This window comes from Eubalaena glacialis, chromosome 17 (genome assembly GCF_028564815.1).
Source record: "Eubalaena glacialis isolate mEubGla1 chromosome 17, mEubGla1.1.hap2.+ XY, whole genome shotgun sequence".
Taxonomy (NCBI): domain Eukaryota; kingdom Metazoa; phylum Chordata; class Mammalia; order Artiodactyla; family Balaenidae; genus Eubalaena; species Eubalaena glacialis.
Genome location: NC_083732.1, coordinates 7879655 through 7896471, shown reverse-complemented (window position 1 = coordinate 7896471; position 16817 = coordinate 7879655). Strand labels below are relative to the sequence as shown.

At 41.8% G+C, this 16817-nt stretch overlaps 1 protein-coding gene across 2 annotated transcripts in view; it reads left to right on the top strand.

Annotated features, from left to right (window-relative positions):
- Positions 1 to 16817, top strand: part of CA8 (carbonic anhydrase 8) — an 87230-nt gene that overhangs the window by 52191 nt on the left and 18222 nt on the right. For both annotated transcript variants that reach the window (XM_061171604.1, XM_061171603.1), the window contains 4 exons: positions 3984 to 4046; positions 6073 to 6121; positions 7763 to 7875; positions 16631 to 16800. In XM_061171604.1, coding sequence (XP_061027587.1) covers positions 3984 to 4046; positions 6073 to 6121; positions 7763 to 7875; positions 16631 to 16765 — 360 coding nt within the window. In that variant the 3' untranslated portion in view covers positions 16766 to 16800. The remainder of the gene's footprint in view (positions 1 to 3983; positions 4047 to 6072; positions 6122 to 7762; positions 7876 to 16630; positions 16801 to 16817) is intronic.

Below are 16817 nucleotides of genomic sequence, written 5' to 3'. Positions count from 1 at the left end.
CAGAGTCACAGAAACTATAGAGCAAACATTCACGGAGGAAGAAGGGCTGATCCGGAGTGTCAGCCGAGGCAGAGAGGAAAGGACCGCATGCTGGGGTCTTGCACTTAGGTCAGAGGCTGGGAGAAGCGGAGGGGAGGAAGTCCAGGCAGTGAGGATAGACTTCCCTTTCAGGAAGCTTGACTCAAAGACAGATGGGGTGATAACTAGTGGTGATGTACACAGCAAGGTTCAGATTGTTTCATATTGAGATCCGAGATGGGCCTGTGTTTTTATTCTGAGCAAAAAGGGCTAGCGCAGATGTTGTTTAGACATACCAGCAAGAAAGGGGATAATTGATGTAGAAAAGCCTCAGAGGAGGTGGAAAGGCATGGGATGAGAGCTTAGGTGGATGGACTGACCCCGGACAGGACGGGCCCCACCCCTTCTCTGAAATAGAGGGCCAGGAGGAAAGGGTGGGCACAAACGGCACACATTTTTAGGTGAAGAAAGCCAGGAATTTAGGGGAGTTTATGCCTGATGACCTGTATTATCTCTGAGACATGCAAAGCAAAATTATTTATAGAGCAAAGGAAATATGGGTGTGGGATTGGGTTTTGAGATAGCGCAGGAGGAGAATGACAATAGACTTGACAGTCCTTGTGGGAGACCCACTTGAGATTGGACATCACAGATGGTACAGGACAACGGATCGTGGGCTGTTCTCCATCCAGGGAGAGGAGCAGAGAATTCTAGCAATTTTCTTTTTTTTTGGCCGTGCCCCGCGGCATGTGGGATCTTAGTTCCCCGAGCAGGGATCAAACCCATGCCCTCTGCAATGGAAGCACGGAGTCTTAACCACTGGACTGCCAGGAAAGTCCCTCTAACAAATTAATTGTTGTATTGATCCATTACAGAGCATAAGGTTTAGGAGGACAAAGGGATTAGAGAGTGGAGAATGGTTGAAGAGGTGTCATTCAGCATAGGCAGGAAGGGAAAAAGATGAAGCCAAGAGGGACCTGAGGGGCGTGACGCCTTGTGATCAGTGAATAGGAAGAGAGAGAAAAGAAGAGAGAGCTGGACGGATGGGCATGGTCAGAGGCAATGGTCTTTGTTTGGAGTTGCAGTTTTCAGAGTGAAGACAAATCCAGGGTGTGTTCTCAGGATTGGTTTGCTGAGGTGGGAGGGAGCTGATGGGCATGGACTGAGGGGTAAAGAGACAGGCCAGGGAGGGCACAGGTCACGCACAAGGATGTTGAAGTCCTCCGGAGTGACAGCAGGAGGGGGTGACCACTGGGAGCGACCGGAGGGTCAGTAAGTGACAAGTAGAGCAGGATAACATCGGAGGAGGGCAGTCCACACAGAGGAGGAGGATGGCTTTGGGCTTGTGGGGTAGAAGACCCATCTGAAAGTAACAGCTGGGAGCTGGCCACGGCTCTCACTCCTGTCTTGAGGGAGACTGCACAGTGTCCACTCCAAAGGCTTGGGAGGGTGGTGACCTTGAGCAGACCCGAGGGGTTCACAGAGACCCCCTGGAGGAGGTGGCGGGAGAACTTGTCAAAGCTGTGGAGTCATCCAGTTTCAGAGGCTGCCGTGGAAAATGAGGGGGGATTAGCGTTAGAAGTGGAAAGGCGCAGGGCTGTGCAGGGCTGAGGCTGTCCGAGAGGAAACTCACCAGAGGGCTGGCATTTGGGAAGGCGGTGAAAGATGGCTAAGGGGAGGGTCAGAAGTTACTGGGTTACTGGCAGACTCTTGGTCCCATGTTGCGTTGTCACCTGGACTGCTGTAGGGGCTGAGGTGTGCAGAGCATCCATCTATATTTTCTTTTTGGTAGCTGTAACCTCTTCAGACAAAACTTTGACAAAGAACGAAAGAGATCGAGCAATAGCTGAAATTGGTTGCAAAATATAAAGTTTTGCCCATAAGGTAAAGAACCTTTATAGACAGAAGGTGCCAGTAAGAGTTACTAAGTGCTACTTTATGTAAGAACTGTATTCGATACTGTGTAGCATTCTGATTAAAAGTAGTCTGGGTGATAGTCACTGAATTACAGTGCACCGTGCCCTGTTCTAAGGTTTGTTTTTTTAAAATATTTATTTATTGATTGATTGGACTACGTTGGGTCTTAGTTGTGGCATGCGGGAATTTTAGTTGCGGCATATGGACTCTTACTTGCAGCACGTGGGACGTAGTTCCCTGACCAGGGATTGAACCCAGGCCCCCTGCATTGGGAGTGCAGAGCCTTAGCCACTGGACCACCAGGGAAGTCCCTGTTCTAAGGTTTTTGTTTGATTGAGTCTTATCTTCAACCCCATCACTTTTGTCCGCCCCACTGTATAGAGGAGGAAGCTGAAGGACACAGAGGTTAGGTAAACTTGCTCAAGACTAAAAAGAGAGTCAGGGTCAGAACCCAGCATCCAACGCAAGTGACCTTGCTCCTGGACCCCACTACACTGTGTGGCCTTACAGCGTTCAGATGTGGACTCTTCAAAGAGTTAAGCTCTGACAAGAGATGCATGAAGTAAAGACAGAGCCGACCTGTGGGTGTAATCATCCAAATGCTACATTGTGGTTAAACCAGTACAACAGAGGGGTCTGTTTCCCCTGAAGATGGGGTGAAGGTGTCTGCCTACAGGTCCAGGCTTTTGCACCCAGGAGTAAATTTCCCTGAGAGATATATATATATGTGTGTGTGTGTGTATGTGTATATATATATATATATATACACATATGCACATATAATATATATATATATATATATATACATTTTTTTAACTTAAGAGAATTCATTTTCTGTTTTTAGTGCCTATCTCAGGAATTGCAAACACTTGGAAAATGATGTCTCAATTATTTTGAACTGATTGGCCGATCTTAGGTTATGTAAGTTTCTTGTCTCACCTCTTTCCTCTGATGCCCTTTCACCTAGCCTGTTTCCCAGTTGGATCACGTGGAGAGAAACAGGGAATATGAACATGGTGACAGCTCTTCTAGCTCCTTGTAGGTCATTCTCCAAAATTTATGTGGAAGAGGAAAAGCGAACCATAACAAGGATTGTTTGTCTGAGGTTGTAAATTGTCTCTGCTGTGACTGCCCTCCGTTATCATGGACTGTTGAATGAAACTTGGCTGAAAAATGGAAATCAGATTGCACTTACAATTTTTAAAGTTAGAGTCAAGAATATTTAACATCATATTCTTTTTAAAGTCTCAAATTCTTTGGAACATTTTATACACTGAAAAAATGTAATGCTACATAATGCTTTAAAAGAGAAAGCTACTGGGAATTCCGTGGTGGTCCAATGGTTAGGACTCAGAGCTTTCACTGACATGGCCTGAGTTCAGTCCCTGGTCAGGGAACTAAGACTGCACAAGCCACTCAACGGGGCCCGGAAAAAAAACAGAGAAAGCTACGAACAGCATATTCTTATTTATTTAAGAATAAAAAGGGGATTATAGAACTATGTCCTGTGGTAATCAAGAAATGTTGTCCTGATTTCGGTGACAGGACAATGAGTACGTATGAAATCATGTACTCATTTTTCTGAGTTAATAAAATTTTTTTCAACACGGATAAAATCTTTATAGTAATGATCTAGAAATGCCCAAGGTGAAAATGGAAGGCTTTGGGCATGTGATGAATAATTTTAATTCAGAAATATCCTTGAAATTTCTATATCACAATATTATGACTTTTTATATATATATATATATATATATATATATATATATATATATATATAGCACAGTGGGTAAACCTGTACCTAGCAAGGTGAATTTAGAATGGATTCTTGGAAATGTCTAGGAACATATCTAATACTTTCTTGTACTGGCTTCTGTTACACCTTTAATTGCCTTCAATAGATGTTGACCTGGCTATTATTAAAAAGGTCATTTGTTCCGCAGGAAGGACATTCAGGTGAACTTGAACTTCACTCCTGTTGGTTATTTTAAGTAGAAGCTACATATTTAAAAGCTTTATGGTTATGGTTTATGCTTTACACATTGCAGATCGGAAAAGAACACGTAGGCCTGAAGACTGTAACTGAAATCCTCCAGGATATTCAGTATAAGGTAAGTCATTCTTTAAAAGAAAATAAAAGTACTGGCTGTGTCAGAGGCTTCCAAGCCCACCTTCAGGCTGGGAGATTCCCTAAAAGGACTCACAGCCAAGTTCTTATCCTCCTGGTTGTGGTTTCTTCCAGCGGAAGGCTACAGTCCCAGTGCAGCGAGCCACAAGCTTCCAGACAGCCCCGCCCCGTGGAGTCGCATGGGGACACACCTGATTCTCCTAGCAGTGATGTCACAACACGTGTGAAGCATTGCCAACCAGGGAAGCTTTCCTGGGCCTTGGTGTCCAGGGATTTTATTGGGGGTCAGTCATGCCAGCCGGCAATGCCTGAGGGACTGACCTCAGCTACTCTGACTCTAGCCCTCTCCCACCCTGAGCAAAACCGGGCTTTCACCATAAATCACAGTGTTGGGATATACTTATCTGGTCCAACTGGTGCAGCCTGACCCAAGGCCTCAGGCACACAGAGCCACTCTTCTCAGGCAGCATATTCCAAGGGCTCAGAGATTATCTCCCAGGAGCCAGCCAGGGGCCAGTCTTGAAGACAGGCCTTTAAAATTTTTTTTGGATTGTGTAGGATTCGAGCAACCCAGGCCAGCTGAGTTACCCCTTTCTGCCCGCTGGTTATAGGAAGGTAGCGTAATGAAACAAATAAAAATTGTGGCAACCACACTTCAAAGTATTTAAGTAAAAAGAAAAAAAGAGACAAGTACATATAAGCCATAAGATGATATATCCCACAGAAGGTGATTTAGGTGGATTTGAGCCTGTAGTGATTCGGCCTAGCGTTGCCGGGAAGCCCAGTTCTCTTATAAACAGTACCTTTTATGCTCACGTTGGGTAAGTAGAATCTGAGTGGCCTTGTGGGGGAGAAGTTCAATCCCATGTGGGTGCTGGAGATACCGCACAGGGGTCCAAAGACTCAAGGCCAACCCTAAAATCTGTCTGGAAACAAAGTCTCGCTAGCTCTAGACTCACTAGCTCAAGCCCAGAGCATCTGGAACCAGGCAAGACTCTCTCCTGAGCGCAGGCTAAGAGTGAATCCAGCTGCCAAGGGAAAGCACAGACTGGTCACAGAAGCTGGTGAAAAGGGGACAAGGACACATTTTCATTGGCATTTGTTGAATAGAAATGGGTTGAGAAATTTTCCTTTATTGCTTCAGCTAATGTGACGTCAGTCGTTATGGAATACAGGAGGATGGTGGGAGGTAAGTAAGCTGGATTCTTTAATGTGTCCAGCAGTCCCCAGAAGTAAGGAAGAGACCAAGAGTTCATGCACTAACCTTCCCTGTTACGTCTGCATTAGTGGAGTAATCTTATAAGAGACATCCAACTGGCGTGACAGGTCTGTCTGTCTAAGGACTGACATTTTAAATGGGACTATTTAAAATAGTGATCAGAAACGTGATGATGGTGATGGCACAAATAGTTTATTGAAATATTGGTGATGGCACAAATAGTTTATTGAAATTTAAATCTAGTTTTGATAAACGTGTATTGAAATTTAATATTTTCATCTCAGTGTCAGTTCTCCCTCTCTGGAGGAGGAGAGCATCCAGAATAGGTCCTCGAGCTGAGCTACCAAATCCAAAGGGGGCAAAACGAGAATTTGGGAGGCAGCCCGTCCTGCCAAGAAGGTTAGGAATTGAGATCATAGTACCAGGAAGAAAGTCATTTCTAAAGAATTCCCTGAGCCAAGGCCTAAGTCTCTGGTCTGGATGCGCCAGGAGCCGGAAAGGTAGCTGACATGGGGCAGATGGACACTGGACGATTTTAAGTTTCACACCTGGAATTATAGGGAAAATTGAGCTGAAGCAGCAGAGAAAATAGCTACAGACTCAGAGCAGGAGTATCTTGTTGGAATCAACCCCTGTTGCTCCAATGAGAAGACAGATTGACACAAATCTATGGGGTCTGATAATGCCATTCAGAAAAGACTTCAACCTGGATTTTTAGTGCTAATAAATGTTCTTATTCTAAAATTTAGAAATTTTATGTTAACATGGGGTACATTGTTTTCTGTTTCAGGGGAAGTCCAAAACAATACCCTGCTTTAATCCTAACACTTTATTACCAGGTAAGCTTTCATCTGCATAAGATGAATTTTAACTGTGGATATGACTGCACTGTTTTCCTCAGAACATACACAACTATATCTTATTAGTTAATAAAGTTTCTTTACAATTTATATTCTCTGTAGGTGGTACCAGTTTCAGATTGCTCTAAAACCTGGGAGTAAACCTTTTGAAATAATAAACACTTTACCACTAGTTCCATTAATCCATGAAGAGGTTTTTTTTGGATTTTCATTCATACAAATTGCTACCTCTGTGTAAAGCACGACTGTAATAACATAACCTTGATATATATGTAAGACTGGTCAGTGCAGTTCTTATTAATCTCTGGTGTGAAATAAACTTTATATCTAATTTTAAAAGATAACCTCTTTGCAATGATATTACTATTTAGCTATTATTTCTAAATATTTAGGTATGCCTGAACAGGTAAGAATTGTATATAAAATACTCAAAATATAATTTGTAGATAAAGGTTGTTTTGTACAAAATTTTGGTCTTCACATTTCTCCACCTAAATTATGTGAAATTTTTTGGTGTTTCAAACAAAACCAAATGCATTGTATCTTCTACTTTCTACATTTAATTGCACTGCTACAAACCAGTTTTTTCCATATGTTGAATACTCACCCATCATATTTAATCACACATTCTTCTAATGCAGGGCTACAAGATTTTATAAGAATGATTTTTTTTATTCTATCATAATATGATTTCAATATTTTGCTATTGAAGAAGCAATATAGAGGTAGCTAGAACAGCATGGTTAAATGCACAGACTGTTTTCTTGTCTCTCATTTTTATTTAAAAAAATCAGATATATGATTTAACATTCTTAAAAGAATCAAAAGCTCTAAATAATCACATCTGGGAACAACTTAAGCAGTCTCTCCCTTTAAATCCCAATAGTTACAAATTATTGACCTTTTTTTGTGTGTATTTTACAAAAATTTATTTTAACTGAATTTTTAAAACGATAATTTAAACACACAGACTTTGAAGTCAGACTGCTTTCGTCCTCATCCTGGCTCTGGCAGTTGTTAGCCCAGTGACCGTGGGCATATTACATAACCCTCTGTGATTCAGTTTCCCCATCTGAAATGTGCGGGTAATAATGGGACCTATCTCACTGGTTTGTTGTAAGAGTTAAATAAGTTAATGTAAAATGCTTAGAAGAGCACTTCACATGTAGTAAACATTCAATAGATATTGGGTATAATCAGTCAGGTAAATCATCCAATAAAGTAAAAAAAAAAAAAAAAAAATGGATACACTTCTCAAGTGAGTAAACTTGAGATATAGTATATAGATAGTGTATAGTATATATATCAAGTATGTATATATATAATATAGTATATCAAGTTTATATACATCCAGTTTATATAGCCATATTTAAATATGTATAGTAACCCATTGAGAGAAACTGCTATAAATAATAGAAAGAGGATTCATCGTGTTTTTTATTGATTGTTTTCTCCATGATGATTAGCTTAAAAACACAAACGTGAGGCTCTAGTTTAAAAATGACATCAGTCTGAGAAGTGTTATTTGGACAGTTTGTAATTTTGAAAATTATCGTTGGAATCTTCCAAATTATTTTTCATTAACTTGCCTTTCCGTGACACGTCCACGTGATGGCACAGACCCTCTGCTGCGCGATTACTGGGTCTACGAAGGCTCTCTCACTATTCCTCCCTGCAGTGAAGGTGTTACCTGGATATTATTCCGATACCCTCTAACGATATCCCAGCTACAGGTGAGTGCAGTGCTTTCAAATCTTCCAGAATGAAGTTCTGAGTTAAAGGTTAAATGTTGTCTCTGTAAAAGGGAAGCACGTCTGTTTTACGTTTTGGCTCCCTTTGGATCAATTAGATCAGTCACATCTTTTCAGATAAAAGTTAAATGTCTTGAACCAGTAAAAGCAATGGAAAGGTCAAGGATGAAGAAAACCCAGCTCTCATTTATGATCTGTACTTTAAAAGTCAGTTTTTATAGAGTAAATAGAAGTCAGTGAAATAGCCAGACTTTTGATTATTATAGTTATTCCTTCATGTGGGTTTTCCCAGGCATTGGAGAGAAAAAAGGTCTTGGAAGTAAAGTGAGAATGCAAGTTATTTCTGTAAGTCACATGCAGGCTTTGTAATAGCTCTTTCTTGGCTTGCACAGGAAAATCCTGTATGCAGAGGGTGAGGGTGCTAAAAGGAACACCCTGGAAAGTTCTGGATTGTTCTCTAGCCCCACTTTTGTTCACCTACCACCCACCTTGGGTACAGCATAGGTGCTCTAAATGCTAATGCACAGTGTGTGTGGCTCCAGGGTGAGCTGTCACTAGGATGTTAGCTGGCGGAGCAGGAGGCAACATCACTACAAGGTGTTTAAACAATAGTTTTGATACTATTACAAAAAAAGCTTTAAATGTCTCCTGTCCCCCAGAGGTCTGTCTAAGGATGTGTTCTGGAAGGCTATACTTGTTCTTCATGATCAGTCTCAAAAGACTTGGGCAATCCTCTCAATAAACCAAGTTTCCTTTAGAAACTTTTTACAAACTTTTATTATATCCCCTATCATTTTATAAGAAGTTCAAGTTTACTCACTACTCAGGAAAGCCTTCTTTTGTTTGTCCTTAAATCTTTAAAATCCTTCTTTCAACCTTTAACAATTTCTTATTTCTCTTTTTTCTAAGGATTCATTTTAAAAGTGCCCCATTCAACATCTTTTAGATGTTTATTTTAGAAACTTTGATCACACCACCTTTGGGCCTTTGTATTTTTAATATGACAAATCCCAATTCTTTTATTTATTCATTCATCTGTTTTTCTCTTACAAGAAACTGTTCCTGACTGCCAACCAGGCACAGAGGATGCAGAGATTAAGACACAGCGTTTACTCTTAAAAAGTTCACCATGGAGTTGTGGAGGCAGATGATTATTAGACAACTATGTTGTGTCATAAGTAAGGTGCTCTGGAAACACATAGGACAGAAACCCAACCCGGACTGGGAGGTCCAGGGAATAACTCCTGAAAAATATTAGGAGTTAGTCTAGTAAAGGAGAGGGAAGAAATTAGAAGTTTGAGTCTAATGTTAAGAGTAGAGGTTTGGACTAATGACATATAGATTTGGAATTTAATAGCAAAGGTGGTAACTGCTGTAACAGATATACCTCAAAACTGCAGTGACTTATCACAGTAAGAATTTATTTTTTACACACGTAAAATGTGTTTTTACATTTTACAAATCCAACAAATGTGTTTTTGATTCACAGTGAAGGCTTTTCTTTGTGTATTCAGGGAACCGGGTTGAAAGACACTCTGCCATCTTTAATACCTCACTTCCAGGTCCTTAGGTGTGGTCATGTAGCCAGCAGGAAGGGAAAGAGCTTGGAGGCTCTCAAAGGGGGATTGCTTTTAAAGGGCTAGACCTAGAAATGGCGAACACCATTTATGCTTACATTCTGTTGGCTGGAACTCAATCACATGGCCATACCTGATTGCAGGGGAGGCTGAGAAGTGAATTCTAGCTTCACGTCCAAGAAGAAGAAATGGATTTGATGATCACATTAGCTCAAGTTGAAGAAGAGGCAAGATAGCCCAGCTGAGTGCAAAACCCCAGTGTAGGGAGAGGAGATGGCACCACATAGGGAACTAGGGATTTGCCCAAGGGCCTTGGGAACAGCCAGGAGGGAGTGAGTCCAGGACAGGAGAGAGTATCTCCAAGATGCGGAGAAGAAAGGTTAATAGTGACAAATGCTACAGAGAATTTAAATAGGATGCATGCTGCCCACCCAGGTAGAAAATAACTATGCCGTATAAACACGTGCCCAGATGCCACTGCTGGGTTCTCACCCTTCACTCCTGTTTCTTGGTCTTGTGTGTTCACTGGTGGATCCTGGTATTGACACTTCTCTGTTGCTCAGCTTTGGCTTCTCTTCTCCAGTATTACTCCTCCACCATCCCTTCCATTATGCTGCACTCGCTGCCAGGTCAACACCCCAGCCCATCCAACCAGTTTGCCTTGAGGCTCTACCATGGAGACAGCCTTCATTTCTTTTCAGAGTTGCCATCATGCAAACAAGATTCATGAACAAGGACCATCAGTGCCAATTAACTGAATTGTTAACTGAAGTGAAATGTTTCCATGGAGTGTTGAGCTTGAAAGGAGAAGGGGACCAAGGGTAAAAGTTTTAACTGGCGTTAGTCACAAGGAGAGGAGACTGGCAGAGGTAGTAGAAGCAGCTCAGGGTCTACAGTCACATTTGTTCAGCAGTTTAAGGTAATTTTCTAAAAATAGGTCAAATCTTTTAGTGAAAAATAAAATTTTTCTCTATAACCACAATAAATGTCTATTTATTGCAAGTCAGTTCAAATTAACCTTGCTGAGCCACAGGAAAGAAAATTCTCTATTCCACTTAGAATTCCATTAAGGATTCCCTTGCTAGCACGGTATGGGGAATGTTAACTGACAGTCTGTAAATGTGAACGAGGATGTTTTACTTCCACGTCGACCAGTATGCTCTGCGAAAATCCAGAGACAGATCATCATGCCTTTCAGTCTCGCCGTCTTCAAAGGGAGCCTTGCTTTGTATTGTCCCTTTGAGTAAGGCCAGTGACAAAGTCTAGCCCTTACTCACTAAGTGACGCTCCTCAGTTATTGGGAAATAAGCTGTATCTTCCTCAAAGGGAGCCAGAGCCAAAGGAATGTACATTGGAAGGAATAATCCCAACTGCTCTTGGAAATAGATGACTTTCCAGTTAGCTGTGGCTTTTCAAGGAAAAAGATGTAGGTTCTGTTAGCACAGAGCTCCATTATAGCATCTGTTCAGAGGGCAGGAATGTTGAAATGGACACACACGCACACACACACACTCATGTGTATATTAAAATGGAATTTAGAGTGATTTAGGAAAATATAATTTTAGGAGAATATAAATCAGTCTGTCCTTGACTTGAATGTTTCACTGTTGCTGCTCATATAATTTCATAGAAAGCAGAGCCCAAAATAGAGAAGGTCCAGAGAGGGCAGTAAAAACAAGAGGAACCCAAGAGAGAGGATGTGATTCTAGAATCAAAACCAAGAAAAATTGAGAAGCCTCATCCTGTTGTACTTAAAGAGGAGCAGAGAAATACAGAGATGGAGGCAGAAAGAGAGAGACAGAGGATTGATATAGAACATAACAAAAGGAATAGCAAATGGCAGGTGGAGTGGCTACTAAGTTGATCATATTGAGAAATAAAAAACTTTGTATTGAAAAAATAATGTGTCCTCTTATAGGCGTAACATGTAATTAACCAGCTGGATATTATTGTAGAAACAATTGTATCTTGAAATGCGTCATCTGTCACAGGATAATAGTGTCTGCACTTGCAACGTAATTAAGGAAAAAAACTCTAGCTCATAATGCTTTCCTAGGAAATGCACAGCCGCTGGAGGGGTGTGGGGAGGAGAAGGAGCCAGGGGCTGAAGTGTGGTGTTGACAGCTAAGCCTGTCGTGGACCATTTGCATCTTCCTGGGCACTAAGAATTCTAGCATCTGGGACGGGAAGCTCCTGATTGGTTGACTGTTTCATGTTATTCCTGGTTAGCACACCCTATGCTAGGGGAAAAAACCCACACAATTGGATGGATTTGGATGAGTGTAATTTAAAACATTTTAAAAAGTGATCTGTAACCATTAAATTACTGTAAGATAAACAGTGGTCTAAGCATTAGGAAGCCGACGTAAAAAAAAAAAATTTTTTTTTTCAGCTGGATTTTTTTTTTTTTAATTAATTTATTTTTTGGGTCTGTTGGGTCTTCATCGCTGCATGCGGCTTTCTCTAGTTGCGGCGAGCAGGGGCTACTCTTCGTTGCAGTGCGCGGGCTTCTCATTGTGGTGGCTTCTCTTGTTGCGGAGCATGGGCTCTAGGTGTGCAGGCTTCAGTAGTTGTGGCATGCGGGCTTCAGTAGTTGTGGCTCGCGGGCTCTAGAGCGCAGGCTCAGTAGTTGTGGCACATGGGCTTAGTTGCTCCACGGCATGTGGGATCTTCCCGGACCAGGGCTCGAACCCGTGTCCCCTGCATTGGCAGGCAGGTTCTTAACCACTGCGCCACCAGGGAAGTCCTGGATTGTTTTTTGTTTTTGTTTTTGTTTGGTTTTCTTTGACTGCACTGTGAGGCTTAGTTTCCCGACCAGGGATTGAACCCAGGCCACGGCAGTGAAAGCACAGAGTCCTAACCACTGGACCACCAGGGAATTCCCTCAGCTGGATTGTTACGTTTGGAAATGGGATTCTGAGAGCAGAATAAAAATACCAAATTTAATCAAATCTGACAACGGAAATTGTAAAACGCATTCTGATTTCACAGTGACATTAAAATGTGAACAATATTCAGAATTGATCACACGTGGTATTTTGATGTAATGGCACATGTACAAATATGTGAGCATGCACATACACACACACACAAATAATTGATTCTTCAGTTTTACTCTCATTTTCCTGTCTTTTTTCTCCCCACTTTTTCTGCATTTTCCTCTCACTCATCTGTTTCTATTTCTTAACTTACCTACTTTTCCCAAATTAGATGTGTCTGTCTTTGCTTATTCCTTTCTCTTTCAACTTCAAGTAACGCCAGTGAAACAGAGGAATATGGATGTTGTTATTGGTTTTCACCGTGTGGATATACGCCCGTTAGAACTCGGAAAACCATCTTCAAGTTTGTTTCCTCCCAATCTTGCCTCTTCTTCATCCTTCCGCATTTCAGACTCCCTATGGATTGAAAAGGGGGACTCTTCCTAGCCCGATTTCTGGCACGGGATGCTTGTGGCCTGTGGGGTCTGGGAGCCCGTCTGGTCTTGGACCTCTGAGGAGCAGGCTTTTTTATGCTCCATGTGGGATGTGAGTTGAGTGGCCTTTAACCCTGAAGACCAGGATGCTGCGGACCCCAGCACGGTTATGTTTGAAAATGATTCCAAGTGATTTGGAACATTTGTTGTGCATTTTCTTCTGTGTCCGTGTTTGTCTAATTTGCGTGTGCAACAGAATCCCCCCCAGGAGGGCATGTTAAGACACAGACTGCTGGGCCGCACCCTGGAGTTGCTGATTTGGTGGGTCTGGGGCACTTAGTCCAGGGAGCACACTTTGAGAACCACTGTTTCTCATCTACCCGCATTTATGTCCCCAGCTAATTGAGGTCAGCAGTCTTAACACCAGAATGCTGAGAGCCTGAAGGCCGGTGTGCTGGGCGGCACTAGACCAGTCCTGTCCGATGGAAGCACCATGTGAGCTGCATATGTGAGAGAAAATTGTCTAGTAGCCACAGTAAAAAAGTCAGAATAAACAGGTGAAGTTAATTCAGGTAGTCTGTTTCAACCCAGTGAATCAAAAATATCATTTTAACATGTAATCAATATAACAGACCATTGATGAGATTTTTCACATCCTTATTTTCATATAAAGTCTGACTTTGTGTGTATGAATCCTACATTTCCAGTACATCTCAGTTCAGACTAACAACATTTCGAATGCTTGGTGGCCACATGGGGCTGGCTGGGGCTACTGTCCTTAAGCAGTGTAACTCTAGGACTTTCTCTTGCTCCTGGGAGACTCCCTCTGTCCTTTCTTAAAATGCGTTATTTTTAGGGACTTGTGAGAAAGTTTGTGTGTATTTCTTCAGCATCTTCCATGATACAGAGCACTTCCCATGGAGTCACGAGCTCTGTAATCTCTACGTCTGGAGTAAGTTTTGGTCTGTGTGGCTCATTAGTAACTATCCTAATGATGGGACGACAGTGGCTGAGCCCAGAGCTGGGGATTGGGATGAGAGGAAAGTTTACATCAGTGTTCCTGGGGAAAGAAAGTTCTTTTCTCTAAGCTCTTCCTCAAAAAAAAAAAAAAAGATCAGATTAAGGAGTGATCAGTGACAGAATGAGGGTTGTTTTAGGGATGAAAGGTCAGGAAGAGAGAGCAATGATTTTAGAAAGAAAGTTAGATAATGGGGTAGAAGAAAATGAAACTAAAACAACAAGGTTCAGTACAGGAAAGGTGGAGAGATATGTATGTGTATATATATATATGAAATCTCATTATATATACACATATATGGACTATTTAAGTACAATTTGCTTTGTTCCCTCTATTTGACTACTACCACAAGGAATTCTGTTCCTCTAATTCATGTATCATCATCGCCTGGTGATGAAAGAGAATAAGATGAGAACACCGACTTTTATGTGTTATTTTTCTCTTTTTTCTCTTTTAACATGATGACACATGAACTGCAGGTCAAAATAAGTCTATTATAGGATGTGCATAGGACCTCGGAAACTACTAAAATTAATGAGTGCCAAACCTCAGACCCTAGAAATTAGCCCTTTAAATGCACTCATGAAGAAAGCAGTTTGAAAGCTGAACTTTGAGTGAATCATCGGGGTCCTGCAATAAGGAGGTTGCAGTAAATGTCTTAGACCCACTGGCGTGCTACCCGGGTTCAGAGGAGAGTGGCTGCTCAGCTCTGCTACCTTCAGAAGGTGAGGACTTGTCTCTGAAGTGTTGGAGCTCTGTCCTCTCCATCTCTCTCTTTCAAATTGGCTAAAAACAAATACCATGTTTAAGTAGAGTAGCATTAAAAATCGATGAAATCGTACATCCTGATATATGTGATAATGATAGTCTCTGTACAGCCATGACATCTGAATTTTGCTGAAGACTTTTATCCTGGAATATTATCCTGTTCCTTTCTCACTCTGTCTCATTTCAACGTGAGATAACGCAGTGTGTACTTGAAACCATTTGAAGTGACTAAAGGGTTCCCAGAGGTGGTTACTTCAGAAAAATTGGCATTTCAGAGAGATGTGTTTTACAGGGGATTCTCATGCCGCCGTGGCTCTAGACATTTTTCAGATGCAGCAAGCAATATGGGTGCTGCCATATTCCCCCCTCTAAGACCCTGCGACGGTCTAGTGAAAGACCATTATGTAGATTAAACAGCTAATGGCTTAGCTGACTGGCACGTCTATATAAATACAGCATGTGGCAGTTATTTTAAAAAACAGGACAATTCTAGTTGGATCAGGCTTATCCCATTTAGTGAAATCAAACAGTATTTGAAGACATGGAAAAATAGAACATTAGAAGTCAAATTTCTAACCTGGGTTCTGATCTAACAAGCCATTTAATTTTCCCCAACTCTTGTTTTCCGACACATATATGAATGGTTTGAATCTTGAGAGGTTCAACTCTTTTGGAGTCAGGAACCTCTTCTTAAGAAAGTACTACACAGGAAAATTTTTACATGTCATTCAGGAGTTTCATGGGTCCTCTAAAGTCTAGGGGTTTCTAGACTTTTATTCGAACCCTGAATTAGTTAATCTCTTGCATTTTTTTCACCTTATGATTGGGAGAAATCTATGGGTGTGCTGTAGACAGAAGCCTCTGATTCACAGATGGAGAACTTTTGGTGGATTGATGCTGTTCAGATCACATGTGCTCAACATCCTGGGATAAATACCAGATGTAGGGTCTACTGATGACTAGAATTTCTGAAGAGGTGGCTGTGGAGCTGGGAAAGGAGCAGGTGGGCTTGGAATTGCAGACCCGGCTAATTTGGAAACTTCCTTAACCCATGTGGCCTCAGTTTCTCCTTTTGTGTAAGGAATGAAGAATATCTGTGGCATGTGATTTTATGGGACATTTAAATGAAATAACAGACGATGACTTAACAGAGGTAAGTCAACTGCTAGATGGCAGTGAGCCTGGCGAATGCTTATCACGTGTTTACTTGTTGTTCAGACACTTCCCAGAGGGTTGTGTCTGGCAGACTATGGATTCTTAGGAGGTGCAGACCCGGCAAGTCAGGGAGACTCCAGTGCACTTGATGGGAACGGTCCCGTGGGACTTCGGGAACCTCTTCGTGTGTAACAGGAAACCACGGTATCTGGGGAGGCCTCCTGAAAAGGGAGATGAACTTGAAAATGGCTCTTGCCAAGGGAGGAAGATGGGCTTAAACTTTTGGAAAATCAGAGGCACTCTTTGGACCTATGCTCTGCAGAGGGCTAGACAAACATCAAAGAGAATCTTTTGATGAAAAAACCTCCATCTAATACATTTAACATCTGGTCAGTGTTAGCATACAGTAACACCAGAATTCATTACTTAAAGAGATACTTGGGAAGCATTGCAGAACACTGCTTCATTTGTTCACTTTTTCTCATTATGTCACAGGCGGCCGTAAGAGCTTCTTGAGAGAAGTGTGTATCATTTTTGTACAGACAGATCCAGCAGGTTTCCATGGCAGTTTGGGTTGTCTGCAGACCTTCACATCCCTACTTCTGCAGTCTTCGTTCTTCTTGCAGGGGTTGTGTCTAATGTCTTAGGTCTGGAAGGATGAAGTTCTTTTTCTCTCTTTGAAGTTTAATTTTAATTGTCTCTTTCTAAATTCTTATAATTTATGCATATTTTAAGCCATTGATGAAACAGCAGTCTTGTTCATGGCCGGTAAGTGATTAATCTGTTTTGTTCTGCTTTTATTTTCAGATTGAAGAATTTCGAAGGCTGAGGACACACGCAAAAGGGGCAGAGCTTGTGGAAGGCTGTGATGGGATTTTGGGAGACAATTTTAGACCCACTCAGCCACTCAGTGACAGAGTCATTAGAGCCGCGTTTCAGTAGCTGAAGAGGGCAGGAGCCGGTGCATCTTCATCTGGGTATGTTCGGATTAAGC